General features: G+C 43.2%; 1 protein-coding gene across 1 annotated transcript; it reads right to left on the bottom strand.

Moving 5' to 3' along the window:
• Positions 1-2,831: 2,831 nt before the first annotated feature.
• Positions 2,832-16,799, bottom strand: LOC310859178 (uncharacterized protein; the record flags this gene model as incomplete). The annotated part of the gene is made up of 3 exons (XM_083765580.1): positions 16,697-16,799; positions 7,143-7,283; positions 2,832-3,026 (listed from the first exon to the last, which is right to left on the bottom strand). The coding sequence occupies exons 2-3, from the start codon at positions 7,254-7,256 to the stop codon at positions 2,832-2,834; spliced, it is 309 nt and encodes a 102-aa protein (XP_083621706.1). The 5' UTR covers positions 7,257-7,283; positions 16,697-16,799.
• Between the last annotated feature and the right edge of the window lie 9,594 nt (positions 16,800-26,393).

The raw sequence follows: 26,393 nt of genomic DNA on the forward strand, positions 1-26,393 counted from the left end.
TGCAGTTATAGGTAAAACAGGAATTAGCCCGTTATAGCACCACCGTGAGGCTGATTTGGGGGGGGAAATAGTGGCATGTTGTGCTCGGCCTACTGGAAATGTGTGAGTATAATTTCATGGGAATTGGACACTGTGTTTGTGATTTGTGGCATTTTGTTCGAAACGGACCAATCATGTGAGCTTTGGAAGCCAATCAGGATGGCAGATGGGATATTGTGCAGATCCGTGTTGATCACATGACTATGGAGATAGTGTATAGTACCGAATTGTGTGATGTATGGATAAAATGTACAATCTACAGAAATGTGTTTTGCCTAAATCGGCCTCATGGTGGCGCTATAACAGGCCGTTGAGGAATATTTGGGGCAGAGGTTCGTCGTTGGCATCCAGGGCGTTGTGTGTGCACAGTTTGGCATGGATTGGGCCAACGGTGCCGGAGATTAGCTAATAACGGACGGACGGACAGAAGGATGGACACACGGACGGAGTGCAAAACATACTCTCTCCCCATACTCTCTCCCCATGCCTTCGGCCTGGTGGAGACAATAAAAATACTACATTCAAGCAGGTTAGGTTGGCATATGGGCCAACATTTCAATACTGGCGCATCCCTGTTTTCATTTACTGTATTACTTATGCACGTCTTTGTCCTCCGTTTTATGTGAGAGCAGTCAGGACCACAATGGACTTACTCCATTGACTTACTCCATTGTGTTTATTTTAATCCTCGATTGTTCTTTAACCCTCGAGTGTCTTGCGATGGTTTCAAGCCATCAAATCAGATCAGATCAAACAATTCCAGCCAGTCCCAGATGAGTGTGTGAGTGCAGCTCTTTGTTGGACACAAAGCTGTGTCCATTTCCATTCCTGATCAATTATTCATGATCAAACAGCCTACAAAAACCCAGCAGCCTTTTGCAATTGTAATGTTGTACTCTTTGTCTTTGCCTAAACCCCTATATTAGGTGTTACTGGTTACCGGCAGCCAGCTTGATGTTATGACGTGTGTTCCAGAAACTGATGTTCAAACATGTGCGTAGAGTACATTAAATTATATTTATTAGCTCTGCTAAAGTGCTATACTTTTTACATACTTTGCCTATAAATAAACCAAAATAGTGTCTCAATCACACAGAGAATCAGCCTTGAATAAAAATGGTGCATTTATATAGCGCCTTTATCCAAAGCGCTTTACATAGATTGTGCATTACATTCACCCATTCACACACACATTCATACACCGATTGCGGCGGAAGCCATGCAAGGCACCAACCAGCACATCGGGAGCAATTTGGGGTTCAGTGTCTTTGCCCAAGGACACTTCGACATGTAGACAGGAGGAGCCGGGATTCGAACCGCCGACCCATGGATCATTGGACGATCTGCTCTACCTCTTGAGCCACAGTCGCCTCGAATCACAGTCTAAAACTGTCAGCAACACCTGCACCTGATTAGGGCCTGGGTTAAATACCCTCCCCGTAACCATGGCAACCTAGGCCTTGACAAATTGCCAATGCCATGCAGTGACATCATTGACACAATAAGGAGGCTCAAATGGCTCTTACTGCTACTATAGGCCCAATCGCAATTACTTGAGATAATCACAATTATTTTTGATTGTGTGTGTGTGTGTGTGTGTGTGTGTGTGTGTGTGTGTGTGTGTGTGTGTGTGTGTGTGTGTGTGTGTGTGTGTTTGTGTGTGTGTGTGTGTGTGTGTGTGTGAGAGACACACTTGAACAATGGGAAATGTGAAAGTGGAGAAGAGCTCTATGGTGGAAACTTCATTTAGTCAGAAAGTTGCACTATATCTGAGTATTTGTTTTATTTATTTTGTATACAGTTCATAAACCTTTCAGTCTGTATGCAAGTTGCATAAATATAATTTAAGTTGTATGTGTGTGTGTGTGTGTGTGTGTGTACCTTTGCATAGCTGGCGTTCAGGTCTAAGTCATAGCGAGGCTGGACTTTAGGTGGGCTGGCTGTAACGACAGGGGTCAGCGTTCAGTGGCTTTGTTTGAAGTTCTTCTAGCAGCAGCAGGTATCAGTGTCTAACTAAGTACATATACTCAAGTACTGTACTGTACTCCAAGGTGTGCCGTGATTTTTTTTCTTCCAGTTTTTCATGTGTTTATGAGGTGACAGTACCCCTTGGAATGGTTCATATGTGCAATTTATATTTAGGGATTCTTCCTGGAAGCTGAAACCTTGACAGTCAAACGTGCCAATGAAAAAAACTGATATAGTGACATCACTATATCACTGCCACCATCCGACGCAGTCCACAAGTTCACAATGTGAACAAAGTGAACTTGAGAAGCAGTGTTGATTTCGTCGACTAATGACAAAAAATTGTCGACTACCTTTTTTCACTGACGAAAACTAAATGAAAACTAAGCTATGATGACTAAAACTAAGACTAAATAAATTGACAATTTTGTCAACAAATAAAAACTAGACTAAAATGTTAGGAAGGGACAAGAGATCCAGTATAAGTAAAGGACACAAGTAATTTTACACTTGGTTGCATACTGGAAATAGCAAGTGTAAAATCAGCCATTAGACAGCATCAAGGCCCGCTAAAATACATTTTAGTCGACCAAATCAACTGTAGATTTAGTCGACTAAAATCTTGTGAAATTTAGTTGACTAAAACTAGACTAACACTAAAACATTCCAGGTGACTAAAATGTGACAAATTGAAAACTATTCAAGAGACCATGACTAAAACCAAAATCTAAATTTGCTGTCAAAAGCAACACTGTTGTGAAACTCAATGCTGCCCCCGTGTGGCGGAGTCAGGTTAGGTCTACTACCACCACTACTACTACTACTCACGGTCCTGGAAGAGGAGTCCAACGACGGACTCTGGGCTCACAAACATGATGGGGTCGTCCCGGGTGGTCCTGGGGAAGTTCTTGGCCTGCCGGTTGGGGTCCAGCACCAGGCGGCGCCCCTCGTACAGCAGCTCCTGGTTGTGAGGGGCGATGCTGGTCCGGCGAGACATCAGCTCCTGGAACAGCGTCGCCCTGTAGTGCAGAGGTTCCAAAAACGTTCTCATGTCAAGGACCCCCAAAATGACATTCATTAGCCCCGCGGACCCCCCATTTGAAAATATATGCCATAAGAGAAGATTTTTACGGCTCTAGCAATGAATTTCAACCATTTTCATTTCAAGGAGCCCCAGTTTGATACACAACAGGCTACGTACCCCCATTTATAATGGCATTTCTATCTCTGGGAGACTATCATTTAGCTGGAGAGTGGACCCCCTGGAACTCCTCGGGGACCCCTAGAGACTGGGATAATAACTACAAGCTATAAACGTTGTAGCTGCCCTCGATGTAAAAGAATGGAAGAGGATTGGTCTCAACGGGTGTTTTTATTTCCTTTGGAAGTATGGATTTTACACCGTGAAAACTGGAAAAATAGAGAATAAATACTTTAACATTTCATAGTTTTCATTCAACAATAAAAGCAGTGCATTTGCATAATCACGTTAGTACAATCCAACAATAAGATACTTTATAGTCAGTTATAATTCAGTGATTCAATCCGTAGTAAAAGGCATCAACATAGAGACCCAGACAGGAATAAAGTAGCCCTGTAAACATGACTCTCGTATTCATACGAGAGTCATGACGCAACTTCACCCTGGTCTTTGCAGACGCTACATTTACAAATAATAAAAATATATAAACATTCGCATTTCAAATATAAAGTACTCACAAAGTGTCCCACGGGTGTTAGTTAGTAGCAGCGCCAGCGATTAGAATTTCTGCATCCCGCGTTGTTTAATAAAAAGCATTTTTATCCGAGGTGTTATTTTGCCATTGGCTTTCAACTACGCGCCCCTATCGGTCGGGAGGAGGGTGGCACTCGGTGTGTTCGATATAGGTACGCTGACCGCCCTGCCAATACAGACTAATAGGCGAGTGCGCTCCCGGTGTGCAACTGTGGATTTCCCAAACGAACCCCGTTTGAAAAAAGTAGCCGGAGAGCTCGGACAAAAATGCTTTTTATTAAACAACGCGGGACGCAGCAATTCTAATCGCTCGCGCTGCTACTAACTAACACCCGTGGGACACTTTGTGAGTACTTTATATTTGAAATCTGAATGTTTATATATACGGAAATCTTGTAAATGCAGCGACTGCAAAAAACAGGGCAAAGTTACTGCATGACTGTCATGATAATTATCATGGCAGTCATGTTCCAGGGCTAGGAATAAAGTAAAGTGAACCAAAACAAATCATCATAGACCCAAACAAAACCAAACAAAAGCAATAAAGCCCAAAGTAAATAACAAACGAAAACCCAAAACAAACAATCCTAACCTTGCTCCGGCTATCGAGGGGCTAACATGCTGTTTGGACGCCGCCTGGAACCTTCAATACACCGTCACCCATCATTATATGTCAACACTGCGTGAAGCAGGCGGGCACTGTGGAAAACATAAACTGCTCAATCTACTGAAAGTGCAAATGTCTCGGTTCAACATTTACCGCATTAACGTGTGAGAAGCGTTTCCAAACAAACATACCGTAGGGTGGCCACGTATACGCACACGCCGTATAGTCTCTCTCTCCTGTCACTGTCTGACTGAGTGTGAATGAATGGGGCGTGCGTGAAGCGAGCGGTTTTAGGTGCGTGCCGGTGCGGTAACAGGGCACTTCAAAATAAAAGTGAGTCGAAATACAGGAGACTTCAAAATAAGAAGAACAAAATAAGAAAAGTAAATAACAAATTAACTTCAACTTAGGAAATGATAGAACTAGTATCCCGGCAGTTACAAACGTGGTATGGCGATATAACGATCTATTCAGCAACGTTTTTCTTTTCTTCTTTTCTTTTATGTGTAGAATAGATTCAGTTGATCCTTTATGCATACATTATCAATGCAAATGTTCCATCAACCAAAAACACATAGATTTTTTTCTTTCCTATGGGTGAGGTCATACTGTATGCGATGTATTCATATAATAATAATAATAATTATTATTATTATAATTATTATTAAATGTGTCTGTGGCAAATTCTACATTTAGTTTTTAAAAATGTCAGTCGTTCTTCGATTTTTCAAAAATAGCAGACCTACAAGCTCGTAGCGCGCCACTCGGTGGCGCGCTATGAGCTTGTAGATCTGCTATTTTTCAATAGCTAAAGCATAACATGATGCTAACACCAAAATGGGTTCCCGTTCAGAATGGGCTAAACTTGTATTCTATTCCTAGAATACTCTTTCATCTTAATAATAACTAATGACCGAAAATAGCCTATCTAGTCTAAGCTCACAACACTGGAAATCAATAGAATCCAGATGACTGAAATCAGCTATGCCGCGGGTTCGACTCCCGATCCTGACGGCCTTTACTGCATATCACCCCCCCCCCCCCCCCCCCTATCTCCTGTCAGCCTACTGTCTGTCCCTCCATAAAAAAATAAAAGGCGAAAGCCACAAAAAATAAATAGGGAGGGAGAGAGAGAGAGAGAGAGAGAGAGAGAGAGAGAGAGAGAGAGAGAGAGAGAGAGAGAGAGAGAGAGAGAGAGAGAGAGAGAGAGAGAGAGAGAGAGAGAGAGAGAGAGAGAGAGACACACAGAGAGACACAGAGAGAGAGAGAGAGAGAGAGAGAGAGAGAGAGAGAGAGAGAGACAGAGAGAGAGAGACACACAGAGAGAGAGAGAGAGAGAGAGAGAGAGAGAGAGAGAGAGAGAGAGAGAGACAGAGAGACAGAGAGACAGAGAGAGAGAGAGAGAGAGAGAGAGAGAGAGAGAGAGAGAGAGAGAGACAGAGAGAGAGAGACACAGAGAGAGAGAGAGAGAGAGAGAGAGAGGGAGAGAGAGAGAGAGACAGAGACAGAGAGAGAGAGACGTGGACACAGATTAAAATAGGGTGCATTTTGCATCCCAAAACACAGTTTCTAAAACGGGTAGTCCCAATACTTGATTCTGATTGGCTGGTTACCGACACGTGACCGCTGTAAATTCCACCGATAACCCACTCCTTCAATCACTTTATATCATTCGCAGCTGATTCCAGCTGTTCCAGCTGGGGAAGGGGAGCGCTTGATTGCTTTACAAACACATGCCGTGCGGGAGTGTAAGCACCGCCCGGCTCATATGACTGTGAATGTGTGGCTCCAGGCAGCCCCGTAAAGACATCAAGCGCTATTCTCCCGTCACATAGCCTACTTGCCGAGCACAACAAGGAAGTGATGTGGCTCGCTCTGGTGGCGCAAAACGTAGCTACTTTTGTGAATTCAATAGTTTTATTAGGTTAATAATAACCATCCCTGCATCCTGGGACTCATTTCTAAAAGACCATCCCTGCATCCTGGGACTCATTTCTAAAAGACCATCCCTGCATCCTGGGACTCATTTCTAAAAGACCATCCCTGCATCCTGGGACTCGGCGGGCAAATACAGATAATTCTGGGGGTCCTTGACATGAAAATGTTTGTCTGTCACAGAAACACAGGATTTTCAGAAAAACTTCAGGATTTAGAAGACATTTAGTAGAAATCCTCAGGTCTAAAGTGTGTTGTTGATCCATGATGGAACTCACCTCTCCATGATCACCTCACCTCACCATGATGTAACTCACCTCATCGTACATGAACTGCAGGGTGAGTGCAGACTTCCCCACACCTCACCTCACCATGATGGAACTCACCTCATCGTACATGAACTGCAGGGTGAGTGCAGACTTCCCCACACCTCACCTCACCATGATGTAACTCACCTCACCATGATGTAACTCACCTCACCATGATCACCTCACCTCACCATGATGTAACTCACCTCACCATGATCACCTCACCTCACCATGATGTAACTCACCTCATCGTACATGAACTGCAGGGTGAGTGCAGACTTCCCCACACCTCACCTCACCATGATGGAACTCACCTCATCGTACATGAACTGCAGGGTGAGTGCAGACTTCCCCACACCTCACCTCACCATGATGTAACTCACCTCACCATGATGTAACTCACCTCACCATGATCACCTCACCTCACCATGATGTAACTCACCTCACCATGATCACCTCACCTCACCATGATGTAACTCACCTCATCGTACATGAACTGCAGGGTGAGTGCAGACTTCCCCACACCTCACCTCACCATGATGGAACTCACCTCATCGTACATGAACTGCAGGGTGAGTGCAGACTTCCCCACACCTCCGCTGCCCACCATGATCACCTTGTGGAGAACCAGAGAGCTCTGGTTCTTGTTCTTCCCGGAGGCCATGTTGTTTCTGCTGCTCTGAGAAAATACCTTTAAAAAGTAACACATCAACAGAACAGTAAGTTCTGACACACTTTCACAGTTTCCATGAATTAACAGAAAAAGAACAAGAATCTGCATCCTGTGTGTTTGATTTTAGCCTACCTTACAATAAGGGCTTTAAGCAACTAGTGGACTATTCAACTAGTGGACTAGTATATCCACTGTAAATCCACTACCTTGTTGGTACTAAATAAGAAAAGAATACAAATATATTTTTTGTAGGCCTCAAGATCAGGTAGATTATAGTTATAGTCACTGTGAAGTTGGCCGACCGGCCAAGGCTCCAAAAAGACAGACGAGTCCAAGAATGCCCTTTTAGGGGTTTTTATTCACCTTTCCAGTCCCGTGCAGATTATGGTACAGTGCGGCCTCGGCAAAGACAATGACAAAAAACAAGATTTGGCCAAAATAACAGATGTACAAACAAACACACTTGAAGACAACACTACTGAACAACACCTAAAACAAGGAGAAGCTGTAACAGGCCATACCCTTACTTTCCAAAGGGCCCTGGCAGCTCTCACTTAGACCCCTTTTCCACCGGTTGGTTCCCAATGGGAACCGGTTCAGTTCTTTTTGGTTTTTAGTCCATGAGCCAGAGCTCCAAAGTTGGTGGGCAAACTATACCCTATATTAAATTGTTTATAGGATCAATACAAGTAAATTAATACATGATAACCCTTCCACAGTAGTAGCTTTTTCATATTTTCGATTATTTTACATATTTTCCTACATAATGCCTCATTTGCATATTGAAAATTTTAAAATTTGTAATACAATAAATCATTGTCTTCGTGTATGTACTCAATTGGGGAAGTTTAATGGTGATAACAATCTAATATACGTATGGTTTTGCACACTGAATTCATAATTAACGTTTCAATTTTGGAGCTCTGGCTCATGGACTAAAAACCAAAAAGAACTGAACCGGTTCCCACTGGGAACCAACCGGTGGAAAAGGGGCCTTAGGGTGTTACCTGTGTGTCAACCAAGGTCTAACTCCCAAACATCAGCTGCTGTCTCCCCTTTATAGGAGAGAGACATACCAAACCATATCACAGCAAATTGGCAATTCAATTAACTCACCATAAGCATACAAAAGGCCAATGAGTTAACACACCATTACTGAAGGTTTTAACCTGAACTTAAACATGAAATTCCGGACGTCCATTCATACACAAACTATAGTTTGGTTTTAAATAAGATTGCTCTCGAATCAAACACCCCTCCTCCTCTGCAGCACTTGGCACCTTCCCAGTCAACAGGAATGCCACTGCAGAGGGAGAGGTGACTCACAATCAATTCAACTTCACATCAATAAATACCTTTAAAACAATTAGTATCCTTCAGCAATGCATTTCAGTTACAGTATCAATAAATAGAACATACACTTTACAACTTGAACCACCACTTCCAAGCCGGCTAATTGATGATAATTAATTGGAAGCAGGTGTAGTAAAGTTTATGAAATGTCCCCAATCATTGTCTGTGTATAGGGCACGGGCTGCCCCGTGACAGTCACCAATCTACACAGTTTTTAAATGTACAAATATATATATTTTTACATAATAGGTAGTTAAACAACTAGTCAACTAGCAAACTAAACAACTTGTCAACTAGTAAAAATTACTAGAAGTGAATGCCCTACCTTACAGCCCCCCCCCCCCTCTCTGCTCTGTGAAAGACAAAGCAAAGAGAGAAATAGACTGACTCTCATACATGATCCTCCAAAAATATAAAATACAAATACAAATACAAAAAGGAAAAAACTGCCTTGTTGACTTTATTTTTTTTGCTAGAGTTTTACTTTAAAAAGTAACAAATCAACAGAACAGTATATTCTATTAGTGGACAGGTGGTTCTGAGCAGGAGACAGTTTCCATGAATTAACAGAAAAAGAACAAGAATCTGCACAAGGTGCGTTTGATTTTAGCCTACCTTACAGCCCTCCCTCGGTATCTCCTCTGTGTACTGTCAGCCCCTCGGCCTCGGCCCAGCAGGTATCTCCTCTCCTCTCCTCTCCTCTCCTCTCCTCTCCTCTCCTCTCCTCTCCTCTCCTCTCCTCTCCTCTCCTCTCCTCTCCTCTCCTCTCCTCTCCTCTCCAACACTTGATGAGGACGACAAGAGCCTTTGGAATCTAGGAGGAGGAAGACGCACAAACACACGCCACGGAAATGAGGATTAGTGTGGCTGACATTTTGATGGATGTAATAATATCCAACTTTAGTGTAATGGCAACTGTAACCTCATCCAGCCACGGATTGTGATACCTAATCTAACTAGAGAACAGATGACAGTGAAGTGTCAATTTAAGCCCATTTTAATAATCAGGGCTGCACATAAGCGGTGCGCCAGTGCGCATGCGTCGTCAAAATTAAAAATGCGCTGTCAATCAAGCGCCGGGAAGCGCTTCTGTACCAACAGCTGGGGCCGACCAGAATGATTATTATGGCCAGAATACTAGTAAATTCTGTGGCGAGAGCATTTCCCACCGACTGTTGTTGTGGGGACTAATTGTGGGGGGAAATAAATAAATAACACAAAAAAGCAAACTGCAAAATCTGACTAAATGAGAGCCCGGCCTCTTTATAGTCTGTTTTAAAAGCTTGGCAACTTTTTTAGTTCTGCTGATGGGACATCATTTCATTTGATTTAGCCGTTCAAACATGACATGCCTGCACAACGCCGGCGCTGGCTGTGGGATAACGGAGATGCATGCATTTCCGTATTGTGTTTGTCGGGAAAGCAAAACAAGGAAATTAGATACTATCTCACACCGTCTTGACATTTTACTGTGGGCTACAATTTGATCTGAAAATGATCCTAGAATTGTGTGCTAATGACCCATGAGTTTATTCATTTATTGGTAATTATTCGGAATTAGATAAGATCCATTTTTATTTATATAATGTAGCTACTGTAGCACCTTTTTCAAAAGTAATACAACAGCCTACTCTACTGTATATGCCTTACATAGTACCAGTTCACAGACTGATGGCAGCAGAGACAACATAGGGTTTCAGTGTATTGCTCAGGGACGCATAGCCATGAACCCAGGAGCAGCGGGAATCGAACTGGTTGGGGAACCTTCTGGTTCCCAAGCAACCGCGCTACCTCCTGAGCCCCGGCGGCCACCCACTGCCAACCTCAAGAGAAACAGGGTTATCAGCACACGGCTCCAAATGGAACAGCACGCTCACCTCACTTCCAGAGGAGTCTCCTCCTGAGCCCACCGAACAGGCCTCAGAGCACGCCGCCATCTCAGCTCACACGCCCGGTAGACCTATATAAACACACACACACATCACAATACAAGTTCAAGTTATTGTCCTTCAGAACTTTACATCAGACATGCACAACAGAATACAAGTACTTTGCAATGGCTCCGTTATAAACATCACAATTCATGACCTCAACTGCATTGCACGTTTATATCCCAATTCAATCCCTCGGGATCAGAGTCAGACAGACTATAGTAGTGCATGGTTCTCAACTTTTTCTGGATCACGGCCCACTAGAAAATATCCAAAGCGTTCGCAGAAGGAGCAGTTCACCCAAACCCCATGACGCCTTGAATTCATGGACTGATGGACATGGGTTTTTTGCATTCCTAAGCCAATAATTCGATGCCCGGGTGGCTGCTCAGTAGGAGACTCAACTGAGTACTCATGAGTCTCCTACCGGAGTCGTCGCTGGTCATCAAATTATTGGCTCAGGAATGTGACAAAAACTAACAAAAATGTCCATGAATTCAAGGCTTCATATAGGGTTTTGATTCATACTTCACTAAACAGCGTCCCCGCTGTTTACATTTCTGACTATAAATGTTATAGTCAGAAATGTAAACAGCGGGGACGCCGATGGCCTAGCAATTAAGGTGCAATCACATATAGGCTCCAATGCAGCCTGACAGCATGTCAAAGGTTTGATTCCTGAGCACTTGGCCTTTGCTGCGCGTCACTCACTGTCTCTCTCCCTGGTTCCTGTCACTCTCCACTACTACTATATTCAAATAAAGACAGAAAAGGCCCAAAAATGTATCTTAAAAAAGGAAAACAAAATGTAAACACCACAAGGTATAGTCAGACATTTAGGCTAAAAGGATAACCGGGTGTGTACCGGTAATTGGAAGAGAATACGTAATTTTTGGGATGAACTTTAATGGCTGCTCTGTGACATTCATATAATATGGTACTGTATACGTGTGAGGAATGATGCCGGCTGTCCCTGATGGTTGATCATGCACAGCTTGTTAGAAAAGCAGGGTGGCTTTTCTTCTGAGGTGATGTCACCGCTGCTGCTGCCCACGCATGAGTCACACACTGTAGTGTGCACATGACAACCATGTACGTACTGTATGAGCACGCAAATGCGTGGAAAACGCATGAAAGCAGCAGCATGTACTCAGATGTTTGCATACTGTACACACATGTCCTGGCTAATTCTCACACACACACAATTTACAATTTACAATTTAGGCATTTAGCAGACGCTCTTAATCCAGAGCGACTTACATTTGAGCAAAAACAAAAGCATGGGAATACATCACATAAAAAGTATTTATCATGAAACATGTGTAAGCTAAGAAAGTAACAGTGGAATATCTATATAGTGAAACTATACATACACTATACATATAAACTATACATCTTTACTACTATGCTATACATGTGTACTATGGCGTGCTATGACTACATACAATACAATTACAGTGCTGTCTACATAACATGCTATAAGTCTGTATCAAATGCTATATAATCCAACAGAAATGCTATCTAAGGGTTTAGGGTAAGTGCTATGGGCTAACACACACACACACACACACACACACACACACACACACACACACACACACACACACACACACACACACACACACACACACACACACACACAATACTCATCTTTTACTTTGTCTAATAACAGCCTAAAACATGAACCTTGGTTGAAAAAAACTAAACAAGCCTTTATGTTTACCGTTGTATCCATAATGCACACCACAACTTTTATGTAAATATATAGCCTATAGCCTATATGTCACACTTAATGCTTCTCTAGCCATTACTGAAAATTAGCCTAATTGATACACTGTACCTACTGTACCTCCTTGACGAAATTAAACTTTTTAGGGGTTCTGTTCTCATTTGGATTACGTAAATTAAGTTAAACTAAATTAGTTTATAACAAAGGCATATCCTTTCTTGTACTGGCACAGCACAGCTATAACCATTTGTCTATTTCTAGAAAAGTATTAGCATTTATATTTGAGGGAATGAATGTCGCTGTCCATGCGGTTCCAAGAAGAGTGTCAGAGCAACTTGTTAACTTGCAGCAGTTTCAAGCTTAGGCTATAGTCGCGTAGATCGCTTCCAGAAAAGGGACATCCTACGCATTAAAAGTATATCGTCGCTATCGGGTGGAACTGGAAACCTCTTATGTCCAAAAGTGTTTTCAGGAAATGGAAGGATGTAGAAGTAGTGTTCAGAAGTAAAGAACCTCTGCCCGTACAGGGCATTGACTTTGACTCATTCTAACAATTCAAATGAATCCAAAAGAATAAATAACTGGGGGGGGGGGGGGGGCGAAAAAGTACAACACATACACAAAAATGAGCAACAACATGTCAGGTCCTTCCTAAAGTCATATCTGATAAGCCCAGGCAAGCAGGTCTTGTCAGGTCAGAGATTTGATGGAACCACACAACGCTCCTCTGGATTCCTAACAGTCAGAGCCCTGCTGCGGAGTGGACGTCAGAGGTGCATTACACTCAGCGTTACATTAACGTTGCCTGTGATGACACCACCAAAGCCAACATTTAACACAGGACTGCACAGCAGGCATCTATAGATGATGTTTTCTGAGAGTTACAATGTTGTTCTGTTCCCTTCTTCCACATCATGGAAGTATAGCTCTGTTCCATAGCCTTCCGCTTCGCAGAAGGCTATGCGACTTACCGGTTTGAATCTCAAATCGAAATCAGACCAGCCTCTCCTCTTTAGTGGAAATCTCACGAACGTTTGACCTACTCACCAATACAAACACGGGTTGTGTCATAGAAAGCCTACTTTCCTTAGTGGACGCACTCTGAGCCCCCCCCCCCCCCCCCCCCACCACACGTATAAACTGTACTTTTTGGCCAAAAGGGGATTTTGTTTCCACCGGAAAAAAAATACTTTTAGTTACTCCGCTGCGCCCTCTACTGATATTGCCCAGAGAACTGCCTCATAGAGAATATTTTTCCTCCGGTGGAAAGAAATCCCTTTCTGGCCAAAAAGTACCGTTTATACGTGTGGTGGGGGGCTCAGAGTGCTTCCACTAAGGAAAGTAGGCTTTCTATTGACACAACCCGTGTTTGTATTGGTGAGTAGGTCAAACGTTCGTGAGATTTCCACTAAAGAGGAGAGGCTGGTCTGACTTCGATTTGAGATTCAAACCGGTAAGTCGCATAGCCTTCTGCGAAGCGGAAGGCTATGGAACAGAGCTAATGGAAGTATAGGTGTTGTGGAAGAGAATTTGCATACAATGCTGCAAGGTATCTGCAATGCAGGGATGCAGCTCTTGTTTGAAATTAACTTCACATTTCCATTCCCAGTAGCGGCTGTGTAGGCAACATGAGTTAGACTTTAACATAATAGCGGCCCTCACTTCACACGGGTGGGGGAATTAGCAGCAGCAACATTAACATGCTTATCGTGAACACGTGCACTGTGATGCACACACTTTCCCAGTGGCCTAAAGGCGTTTCGTTCCAGACCACAAAATGGAACGAGCGGGTCCATTTGGTTACACTCCCAATGTTAAATTACTCATACGGTGTACTTTTTATATCGATTATATCAACTAGTCCTTACCCGTTCTGAATATATGCAAACAGCAAATCATGTTCAGTGTGTGATGTAATAGATCACATTACTGATAGGGGGGGGAATTGTTTACAGATGGTCTTGGGAAGTTGGGTTGGGCACTAAAGTATAGGCTAATTAAATGCTGTAGTACAATCATAAGTACACCATTGATGTGTGATGTAAATATGGTGGTGATATTCTGCCTATAAATGGAAGTTATTGAATATTTTCAAGGTCGGTGTTGCACTTTGTAGACGGTCCCTAACCGCTCACCGTCTGCTGCCCGTGGAGATATAAGCTATTAAACGGTGAACGCGGAGGTTGGCTTTTTGGGCTTCAAAGCAAGTTGTAGTTTGTTCTTTATATAATCAGGATAAGAATTAGGTGTTTTGTGTGATTTAGGAACGTGTCGTTGTCATTGCATCTGTCTGTATGTATTTTGTCATTGTGTTGTTCCGACAGCACGGGATCTGTCTTCTCCAAACGTCTCCATTTGGCCACCCCGAGACCCCGACAGATAAGCATTCCGTTGTGTTCGTGCTGTTCAGTGTGTCACGCAGCCACGCTGGGTGCGCGCAGGGCTGTAAGCTGTCGTTGTCAGTGTCCAGGCTTTGAGCGTGCATGTAGCCCATGTGTAATGCACGGCGAAGGAGGTGGTTGAGGAGGGGGCGGACAGTGTAAATGGTGCATTTATATATAGCGGCTAAGCGGCTGCAGTCCTGGCTGTGTGTCGCTGATCATAAGCCCAGAAACAGTGTCCTCGGAGCGGCTGCAGTCCTGGCTGTGTGTCACTGATCATAAGCCCAGAAACAGTGTCCTCGGAGCGGCTGCAGTCCTGGCTGTGTGTCGCTGGTCATTCACATCCAACACGGACACAGAACAGATGCTCCGACGGGGCTGGGTTTCGCTTCCTACGTCACACTACAAACGGTGACCTATCGAATTATGCGTCCCACACCCCCTCCACAGGCACACAATTCTTCAAGTTACAATTCTCCATGATCGTGTGGTGATGTAAAAACAATATCTGTACAGTAAATATGACAGTTGCGTCGGTAAAAAAGTAGCCTAGCTGGATTGTGGGAGCGTGCAGATTTATTTTGGCATGGAGAGATGTGTGCTAATAGTGTGGCTCGGTCGGAGATAGAGCACGGACAAATAAACGGGTTTTTATTCACTAATAAATTCATTATTAATCTTATTGGAAAAATGGCTTCGTTAAGACCTCCATATTATTATGGTCAATGCCTGTGTGAAAAGTGGGAGCGATTGGTGCAGGCAATGAGGAGATAAGTGTTTGTTTCTGACAGACAGACAGACAGACAGACAGACAGACATTCAGACATTCGCTCTATTATTATTAGGATAATCACTCGAGGGAGGGGGAAGACAGCTACAGATCTTGCATCTTTAGCGTGGCTTCCTCCCTGATGTCACAGCGGGGAGGAGGCGTGAGTGAATCCACGTTGTGTCATGCAAGCCTCCACCGCACCGACCCGTTTAGTTGACCTACCAGCCTGGCTGCAGACCAGCCTAGCTGCAGACCAGCCTGGCTGCAGACCAGCCTACGGACCCCCATTTAATGGCATTTCTACCTCTGGGACCCCCTATTTAAATCAATGTTAATTTAACTAGGGTTAGGGTTAGGGTTAGACTATAATTTTATGTAACTCTGAGTTACAGACCCATAAGGGTCCATTTGGTTCCTAACTATCATTTAGCTGGGGACCCCCTGGGACTCCCTCAAGGACCCCTGGGGGTCCCCGGACCGCACTTTGGGAACCACTGGTCTATACTGGAGCGTTGCGATAGTTGCCTGGCTATTGTATATAAACTATTATATTATATAAAGTATTATATATAAACCAAACCTTCTACTGGAGCGTTGCGATAGTTGCCTGGCTATTGTATATAAACTACTATATTATATAAACTATTGTATATAATCTAAACCTTCTACTGGTAGAAAACACACTGTTACATTCTATTGTATTGTTTGATTGATTGAAATATTTAACAGTTTGCAGAATTATTTCAAGCACAAACTCAATACAAAGACTGTTAACTGTGAGTGGACGACCCAATTAAGCATTACACTTGTTTACAACAGGGTCCACCATGTTCAATTCATCAAAACATTTAGAGACGTACAAATAGACACTTCTATATAGTTAAAGAACAGAACAGGAATTAATCATAAAGGAGGTAAAAAGGGAAAAGATACATATACAGTGAGGGGAAAAACTACCTTCTACTGGTAGAAAACACACATTCTTAGTGTATATATTCTTATTGTATATATTATATATTCTTATTGTATATATTCTTATTGTATATATTATATATTCTTATTGTATATAGTATAAACATAAACATACCGTCTTGTTCTGGTAGAAACGCCTCCAGTCCAACGTGTGTACTTGAAGCTAGCTCAGCGTTAGCTTAGCTTACTAAACAAACAAACTCTGTATGAAATAAATAAATTCCTCCCGTTTTCACAACGAGACAATCTGTCCGTTATTCTCTTTAGTCACACAGACACAGGCTCGTTCATACCGTTTAAACATCATGAAGAAAGGTTTCCTCCATGGAGGATAAGCTGTTTATTCTAATAACTTCTAACAGACTTTCTGTGAATCTCGTCCACTCTGCTCTGTTTGTTTACCGTTTCCACCCGGACGACAGACAGGGACGGTAGAGGAACTCTGTCCGTCTCTCTCTCTCGTCCGGGTGGAAACACACACACTGTTCTGAGTTCCTGTCGGCAGGAACCCCGTTTTCGAATTGCAGCCATCCGTAGGTGCCCTTTGAGAGCGGTTTTGAAGGAGTCAAGGGATTCACATGTCTTAATGACTGTTGGTAGGGCGTTCCACATTTTGGTGCCATAGAAGTGAAAAGAATTTAGTCCCTTGTTTGTGCCGAATCTGGGTTGTACATCATGATGCACATCATGCACTGTGAATTGATTGATTGATTGAAATATTTATTAACAGTTTGTAGAATTTACAGTAGGCCTACATTTTAAGCACAAACTCAATACAAAGACTGTCAACTGTGAGTGGACGACCCAATTAAGCATTACACTTGTTTACAACAGGGTCAACATTGTTCAATTCATCAAAACATTTAAAGACATACAAACATTTAGAGACATACAAATAGACATTTCTATGTAGCTAAAGTACAGAACAGGAATTCATCATATGGGAAGCAAAAAAGGGAAAAGATACAATATACAGTGAGGGAAAATGGGGGTGGGGGGGATTCAGATTTTACAGAGGCCAGTTTCGAATTGCAGCCATCCGTAGGTGCCCTTTGAGAGCGGTTTTGAAGGAGTCAAGGGATTCACATGTCTTAATGACTGTTGGTAGGGCGTTCCACATTTTGGTGGCATAGGAGCGAAAAGAATTTAGATGAAGATCTTTTCGTGTGATAATATTGTCACCCACTCTAACCAAGAAGCCATCTGCCTTGCTGAGATTACTATTTGATCCGAAGAGAATGGATTCAGTTTTTCCCAGGTGTAAGGATTGATTGATTGATTGATTGAAATATTTATTAACAGTTTGCAGAATTTACAGTACATTTCAAGCACAAACTCAATACAAAGACTGTTAACTGTGAGTGGACGACCCAATTAAGCATTACACTTGTTTACAACAGGGTCCACATTGTCCAATTCATCAAAACATTTAGAGACATACAAATAGACATTTCTATGTAGCTAAAGAACAGAACAGGAATTCATCATATAGGAAGCAAAAAGGGAAAAGATACATATACAGTGAGGGGAAAGGGGTGGGGTGGGGGGGATTCAGATTTTACAGAGGCCAGTTTCGAATTGCAGCCCTTTGAGAGCGGTTTTGAAGGAGTCAAGGGATTCACATGTCTTAATGACTGTTGGTAGGGCGTTCCACATTTTGGTGCCATAGGAGCGAAAATAATTTAGATGAAGATCTTTTCGTGTGATAATATTGTCACCCACTCTAACCAAGAAGCCATCTGCCTTGCTGAGATTACTATTTGATCCGAAGAGAATGGATTCAGTTTTTCCCAGGTGTATAAGGATAGTTTGTTATCAGCGAGCCAGGTGCAGATTCTACCGAGTTCAGAGCTGAGGGTCTTTTCAACCTGCAGTTTGTTCCTGTCCGAGACCAGCAGTGCTGAGTCATCTGCGAACAGGAACACTGGTGAATAGTGAAGAAAAGTGGGGGGGGAAAGCAGAGCATGGTCTAAAGTGCAGCAGGTAGATATATTTAATTATGAGTGAATAAATAGATGTGCAGCAGAAGCTGTCCCTCAGTCTAGTCTGTTTAGCATGCATGTGATACTCAGAGTAATCTAGTAAGAGTGGCGACACGCTTTGATCTCGCCGCAAAGCCCGGGTGCCTAATGCCTATATGCTATATAGTTCCAATCATTGCTCCTATGGCTGGAACTATCCCATTGAGATAGGATGAGCACTTCCGCATTCCATTGTTACACTTACAAGGGGAGTCAACAGAGGGTCATTACTCTCCTACTAGATTACAGATGGCGCCTGCCTCATGTTCATATTCTTCCTATTACTTATGTAAGGATGAGGATGTCTCTTGTTGCTTTGTCTGTTCACAGTTCATTATGCATTATATACTGCATGTCATGCTGTTTACAAGTTTGTCCACCAGGGGATGGTCATGTAACACACTTCTAGGTTTAGCTCATGATCAGTTTAGCAGTAGTCTCTCAACAGACTGTTGACTGGCAAAGAGGGCGCTGTTTGTCCTTTATTGTTTGACGATGGGTTCTCAGATTGTGTTAGCAGAGACAGTGGTGGCCCTGCTGATGTTTAACTTCTACATAAAATAGAACCAGAACCTACTGTACATGCCAACGCATGCATAGGCTATACTAACATTATAACATAGACACAAATAGCCCTGTCTATAGTCCAGAAGACTATATCTCATTTGGCCAGGGGGACTGAGAACAAAATGCATTTATTATCAGATAGAATGAACACATGTTTTGCATATATTTTCCAGTGGCCCCGGCCTCAGTGCCAGGAACCCCCCTGAAGATGATGGAGAGGTATTATGATTATTTAGGATTCTTCATTGTTCTTTGCTCTGGTGTAACGTGTGCGCTGTGATGTTTTCACTCTGCATTAATTGTTTTTGTGTTGTTTTGAATGAAAATGTGTTTGACGAGGATCTTCCATGGCCAAATCCCTCTTGAAAAGGGTTAGTGTGTAATCCACGTTGGCACTTTAAATTGTCAATAAAGTATTTTATCTATGTTAAAAGGTCAGTTTAGTTACCGTAGCAGCTTTCGGTTTAGATATGTTGAAAACACTGTGTCTCCTGCTGCTGCTGTTGGATGCGTTTGTGTTCATGGTAACCGATGGGAGCTTCCTCTACAACACACAACACATTGTGGAGAGAACGTTCTTCATTTTCAGGACTTTTGTCTTTATTTCAAAAGGCACAAAGAAACAAACATTACATTATCTCATCAATTCAACTGTTTAAAACTGTATGAATAGTTAAGTGGCAACCGTCGACTTTACAGTAATGAAGGTGCATTCAGTTCCAATGCGCTTTGAATGGGTTTCATGCCTTCATAATGGACTATATGTACAGTATACCAACTTCAATGAGGTGTTCATCCAACAATAGAGATAAGTAACACAAAGAAAAGGATACAATACAAAGTAAAGTTGCTTAACTGTGATTTAAAAAAAACCTTTAAATCTTTAAATCTTAAAGAAAAAGAACAAAAACATGGTAATATATCACATACATATTTTTTTTTATCATGAATCATACGTAAGCAAACAACCTAACAGTGGAATATCTATATAATGACGCTATGCGCATACACTATACTATAGAGTGCTACTGTATGTCTACATAAAATGCTATCTAAGTTACATAAGTTGAGCCTATGCAAAGGAACAATAACCTCCTATTTACACTATGGCTTACTGCTCATAACAAACACTGTTCTGTAAAAAAATATATAGACAAAACACATATCATAAAATGGAGGGATTACACATTAGCTTGAATGACAATGCAAGATTATTCATATTAATACCATAATCGCGTAAAATATGTAAAAGTAACAATTGTATAGCAACCACTGACCATAGCCCTTCATCAAGTTGACTATTTTAATTATTAAAAGACTATTTACATGTTGCTGTTGCCTCCTTGGGATATTAATTCTCGGGGCACGGTTCCATAATCTTCTACAGAGGAACCACAGAGAGCATCCTGCCTGCATAGGCGGCAGTTGAGCCTGACGTTTGGGACGGCTAATATTTGTAGTATTATACAGCGCCAGCATGGATGACTGACCGTGACACTAAATACATTGATTTAACCATGCCCCCATAACAAGCTAAATAAAAACGCAACAAGGCTTCCGTTTCAAAATCACATCTTCTGTCTGTCCTCGTTTAGCTTTGGTCTGTGTGGACTGGGAGGAATTATTTCTATTTACAACCACAAACACCAGGTAAAGTATCTTCTGTCTGTCTGTTCCTGTCAATCATTTTTTATTTTATTTTTTGCCCCTTTTTATCCCCAATTTCTATTTACAACCACAAACACCAGGTAAAGTACAGTACTTGTTCTTCTGTCTGTCTGTTCCTGTCAATCTTTTTTTCTTTTCTTTTTTCCCCCTTTCTTTGCCCCCCCCCCCCCCCCCACACACATTGCTGTACATTGTCACAAGCTCACCTGGAGATCATACCGGGAGGATGTAGAGCCTTCATCTTACTACTACTTAGGATTATGTGCAGTGACTATATAAATATCACCCTCCCCCGAACATGGGCCAAATGTGTTTGTGTAGATGCTCGACAAAGCCAGATGAGGTGGATTCGAACCCCCCTAGACTCCGCAATGGTGGGCACAGCTACTTTACTGTGCCACCCGAGCGTCTCAAGTGTCTATGGGGCCTGGACTCCTGTCTCAGCACTGGGTCCAGCTTCAACAACTCCTTGTTGATCTATCTCTTCATACTGGTGGTATTCTGTCTCCTCACTGGGTCCAGCAGCTTCAACAACTACTTGTTGGTCTATCTCTTCATAGTCTGAGTCTTCTGCCTCTTCAATGGGGCCAGATTCAACAACTACTTGTTCATCTATCACGTCATACTCGAGGCCAGATTCAGAATGAGAACTATCAACATTATAATACTCAATATCAATGTTCTCATTTTCGACATTATAATGAACCGTCGCAGTGTCCCACACTCCTGCATTATGTCTTCTGCTGGCCTGGAGAAACACAGAAACACCCAACGTTAAGTCACTGAATCACGTCTGGCTGAAAACCCTCCTATCTCTCTATTGTTTGTTTGTATGAAGACACTTTAACTGTCATTTATGTACATTCCAGTCTTGTGTTGTGTAAAGATGTATTACCTTCCAGAGACAATAGAGACAATGGATGGGTACCAGCACCAACAGCAGCACCACCACAGTGACTGTAACTCTGCTGCTGTTGTCCTCAGGTGTCAGAGGGACTGTAGGAGGAGGGACTGTAGGAGGGACTGTGAAAAATAAAACATCATCAAATCATGTAAGAACATTTGATAAACCTTCATGTTTGATTGAATCATGCCTGACGGAGATTCATATTGTGAGTTTAAAGGTAATTTCATTCAGGTTACCTGTGACGGTGAGAGAGAGGATGTCGCTCTCAGAGGAGACATTGTGAGAAAACACGTTGGTGTGATTTATAACAACGTCGACGTGATAAGCACAGCTGTAATTCCCTTGGTGGCCGGGGCCTGCTTCGAAGAACAGGAAGTTGGCAGAGTGATTGACAGCTGGCTGGGTGTGGTTGTGTGTGCTGTTGGCTCCAGTGAAGGTGAGAAGGAAGGAGCCGTCTGGGTACTGTGGCAGGATGGAGCAGCTGATGCTGAAGTTGGAACCTTCCAACACCTGCTGCCCCTGCTGCTGGCCCTCAGAAACCCCGTTTAGAGTGGGGAAGACGCTGATGTTTGGCTTAAACAGAAGATCTGTAACAAGACACGAGTGATTGAATTATAGTACAGCAGATATTTACATTTACAGTATAGAGTAGCCAATGAGATGGAACCAAGATTAGAGATCCAACATATTGTATGGCTTTCTGTATGGCTTTTGCTGAAATTAGACGATGCAAAAAATGTTGTTTTAAATTCATTCAGAAAAAGAAAGATAGGTAGGTTAAGTGAGTAGGCAAGTAGACGGACGTCACTGTTTGTGTTACCTGAACAGATCACCTCCAATGTGACAGTGGAATTCTCAGACAGTGTCATTCCACACTCCCTCAGTGAAGCCTCGGTTCCAACACAGTCAGCTGTGATCCACCACACAGGTTGAAGCGTTGAAGCAGGACTCCTTTGTGTTGAAACGTCAGATCCACAGTCCATCTGCCTACACACGACAGAGGATGACTCCAGGTTCCAGTCGGACTGACCATCCACGGGTCTCCAGTCTCCCTGGTGTTGCATCTCCAGTACACCACTACAGTTACTGCTTCCTCCCACCAGCCTGACGTCATCAGGCTCTGTACAGAGACAAGACCGTTACAAACCATTTAGAGCAGACATGCCTTGTGAGCCGAAAGTGTTCAGTTCTCCCACTCCATGTTAATGGATGGTGGTGTTCTGTTGGGACGCATACTTTGGTTAGACATAGCATTGGTCCGACTAGATTAAGGTTGGTGAGGGGTGCGTTAAAACGACCGGATTAAAGTTGGTGAGGGGTGCGTTAAGGGTTGGGAGAGGGTTTAAGGTTAGGTTTAGGTGTGCTGCCCCGTGGGAGGTTAGGGTGAGGGTGAGGGTTTGAGATATCAGACCAATGGTATGTCTAACCAAAAGCATGCACCCGTTCTGTTAACAGATGGTGGGGATCTATTCCTAACACTGTCTAACACTAACACATGGTGAGCTGTCACTCCCAAGACGGCAAACGGGTGACTTCTTGTAACGGAATTGACCAAACGTCAAACTCAAAACTCAAACTTTGAGCACGGAATATCTGCAACTTATATATAACGGTTGTCCCTGGCTGTGGCACACCCGTTATGCCATGCTCAGCCAATCACAGCGCATAATGGGAATAACGGCACAGCTTCCAGCCAATCACAACGGCCAACCACATCGCCAATGTCGGCGCCATACATGGTTCATTTTGCTGCAATTCCGTCCTCAAATTTTGGCGGCATAGATGGTAATTTTCCCTCCTCATATTTTGAGGACATTACTAAAATGATTAGATTATACCTGAGCAGGCGAGTCCAACAGTCATGTCAGGTGAGCAGGTCGTGTTTCTAGTTGAATCTGAGGTTCTACAGTCCAGGAGAACAGACTCGTTGCCTTCACACTGGAACTCTTTGGTCCACATCGAAGCGTTCACTTCTCCATAGAGCGCCCCCTGGAGGACTGAAGGAGCCCCGCAGCCAAGATCCCTACAGACCACCTCTGCATCCTGCTGGTCAAAGTCATCTTCACACACTGAGACCCACGACTGGTTAGACTTCACCTCGACTCTGCCTGAACACACACTGGTCCCATTCACCAACCTCACAGACTCTGGAGAGAGAGAGAGAGAGAGAGAGATCATTTTAATCATAGAACATTACACTTTTCCAGGACTGCTCCGAGAGAGAGAGAGAGAGAGAGAGAGAGAGAGAGAGAGAGAGAGAGAGAGAGAGAGAGAGAGAGAGAGAGAGAAAGGAGGAGGGAGAGAAGGGGGGTGTCAATGTACGTGTATCTTATTAAGGGCAATTATTGCAACATGTTTCAACACGCACGCGCATGCACGCACACACGCAGTGGAGTTGTGTAGGTGAAGTGGAGTGCACATTATTGCAATAGTGGAGGTCACTGTTTATGTGTTTTACCCGAACAGAACACCTCCAGTCTCTCAGTGGAATTACGAGACTCCTTTGCTCCACACTCCCTCAGTGAAGATTGAGATCCAACACATGGAATCTTCCACACAGGTTCAACGGTTGCATCAGACCTCCTTTGTGTTGAAACAGCAGAGCCGCAGTTCAGCTGTCTACACACTACAGATGATGACTTCAGGTTCCAGTCATAAATAGAACCCACTGGTCTCCACTCTTCCTGGTGTTTCAGCTCCAGGATACCAGAACAGTTACTGGTTCCTCCCTCCAACATGACGTCACCAGGCTCTGTACAGTGGCAAAAAAGAAAATGAACTACTATTACTTTCATTGTTAAATAGGAATGTGAATTACAAGTATAGTTGGTATTTTACTGTTTTATCTCAGGCTAGCAATGTCATTTTCATGTTTTAAACTAGAAATATGTGCTCCTCTGCATGAGCACAGGACTCCACCGACAATATAGACCGATTCACAGAGGGTTTCCTGGGTGCGGCCATTACTGAGGGTGTACCACTGAGTACTGCAGCACTGATTAGCTACACCTGGCCTACGGAGCACCTGCTCCATGGATTACCCCTCAGTAATGGCCGCGCCCAGGGCACCCCTCTGTGAATCGGTCTATAGTAGAGGTCAATCTTAGCCAATCAGGATGACATGTGAAATATTGGACAAGTCTCCCTTGATGACATTACTATAGAGGTAATCAGGGACGCTGCTGGCCATTTGGGTGCCCTAAGCATAACATATTTGTGGTGCCTTGTGCTTTGTGGTGCGGTGCTGGATTACTTCTTCAATTCGACCAATTCCACAATTCAATTGGACTACGGTGGCAGCAGGAAGTACAAGGTAATAGCCTAAATAGCTCCAGTTTTACCACCTTGGTGATTCACAACCATATGCTTATATTGGATGTGATTTCTCATCCCATCAGAATCAAAGTAATCACAGACATGACAGTGTCTGCAGCTAGAGTACATTCCACTCACTGCACAGGGAAGTGAATGATGCCAGGCTGCAGGTGACCACAAACCAGTCACATTATGTGAAATTATTATGTTCTTTTCTAGATTATTATTACCTGAGCAGGCGAGTCCAACAGTCTTGTCAGGTGAGCAGGTCGTGTTTCTAGTTGAATCTGAGGTTCTACAGTCCAGGAGAGCAGATTTGTTGCCTTCACACTGGAACTCTTTGGTCCACATCGAAGCGTTCACTTCCCCATAGAGCGCCCCCTGGAGGACTGAAGGAGCCCCGCAGCCAAGCTCCCTACAGAGCACCTCTGCATCCTGCTGGTCAAAGTCATCTTCACACACTGAGACCCACGACTGGTTAGACTTCACCTCGACTCTGCCTGAACACACACTGGTCCCATTCACCAACCTCACAGACTCTGGAGAGAGAGAGAGAGAGAGAGAGAGAGAGAGAGAGATCATTTTAATCATAGAACATTACACTTTTCCAGGACTGCTCCGCTCATCTCTGAAATGCCATTTTTTAAGAGTGGGGATCTTAGTTGAGATCATTCAAGAATACATTTTCCAACATCACTGCGCACAAATAAGGAGTTGTCTAAATGTAATAACTAACTTTTTGTGTATTCATAATTCCTAACATGTCTCTGTAATGGACGGTCAGGACTCGGTAACCTATTAATATGTGAGCATTTTGTTGGTGGTACTTTATTTCGTACTTTAGGTTAATACAAGTAAAGAATGTGTAGCCCTCAGTGGCAAGGGAGGTGTGTGTTCTGTGTGACAGACAGACAGACAGACAGACAGACAGACAGACAGACAGACAGACAGACAGACAGACAGACAGACAGACAGACAGACACCTGAACAGGTGTTACCTGAACAGATCACCTCCAGTCTGTGGGCTGAAGTATAAGACGCATTTGTTCCACAGTCCTTCAGTGAAGACTCAGAGCCAACACAGGGAGATGTTATCCACCATACAGGTTGATTTGTAGAACCAACCAGTCTTAGTGATGAAACAGCAGAACCACAGCGTAGCTGTCTACACACTACAGATGATGACTGCAGGGTCCAGTCAGAATCATCCACTGGTCTCAACCCATCATGGAGTTTCATCTCAAGTTTTCCAGCACAGTTACTGGTTCCTTCCACCAACCTGACATCTGTACAGAGACGAAAGTAAGCAGTAAAAACAAAATTATAAAATGCATTACTTTCATTTTAAGTAATGGACACAAAAGATGCTACACATACTCGGAGTCGGATCATATAGGATACCGGATAAGTTTGTGAAAACTGTGGCCGAGTCTTACACACAGTCTGTCCTGCAGGGGACACAGAAAGCACCACCGGTACGTTCCAAAAATATCTTTCAACTTAAATCAGAGT

The sequence above is a fragment of the Protomyctophum parallelum genome (genome assembly GCF_964188405.1).
Source record: "Protomyctophum parallelum genome assembly, chromosome: 5".
NCBI lineage: Eukaryota > Metazoa > Chordata > Actinopteri > Myctophiformes > Myctophidae > Protomyctophum > Protomyctophum parallelum.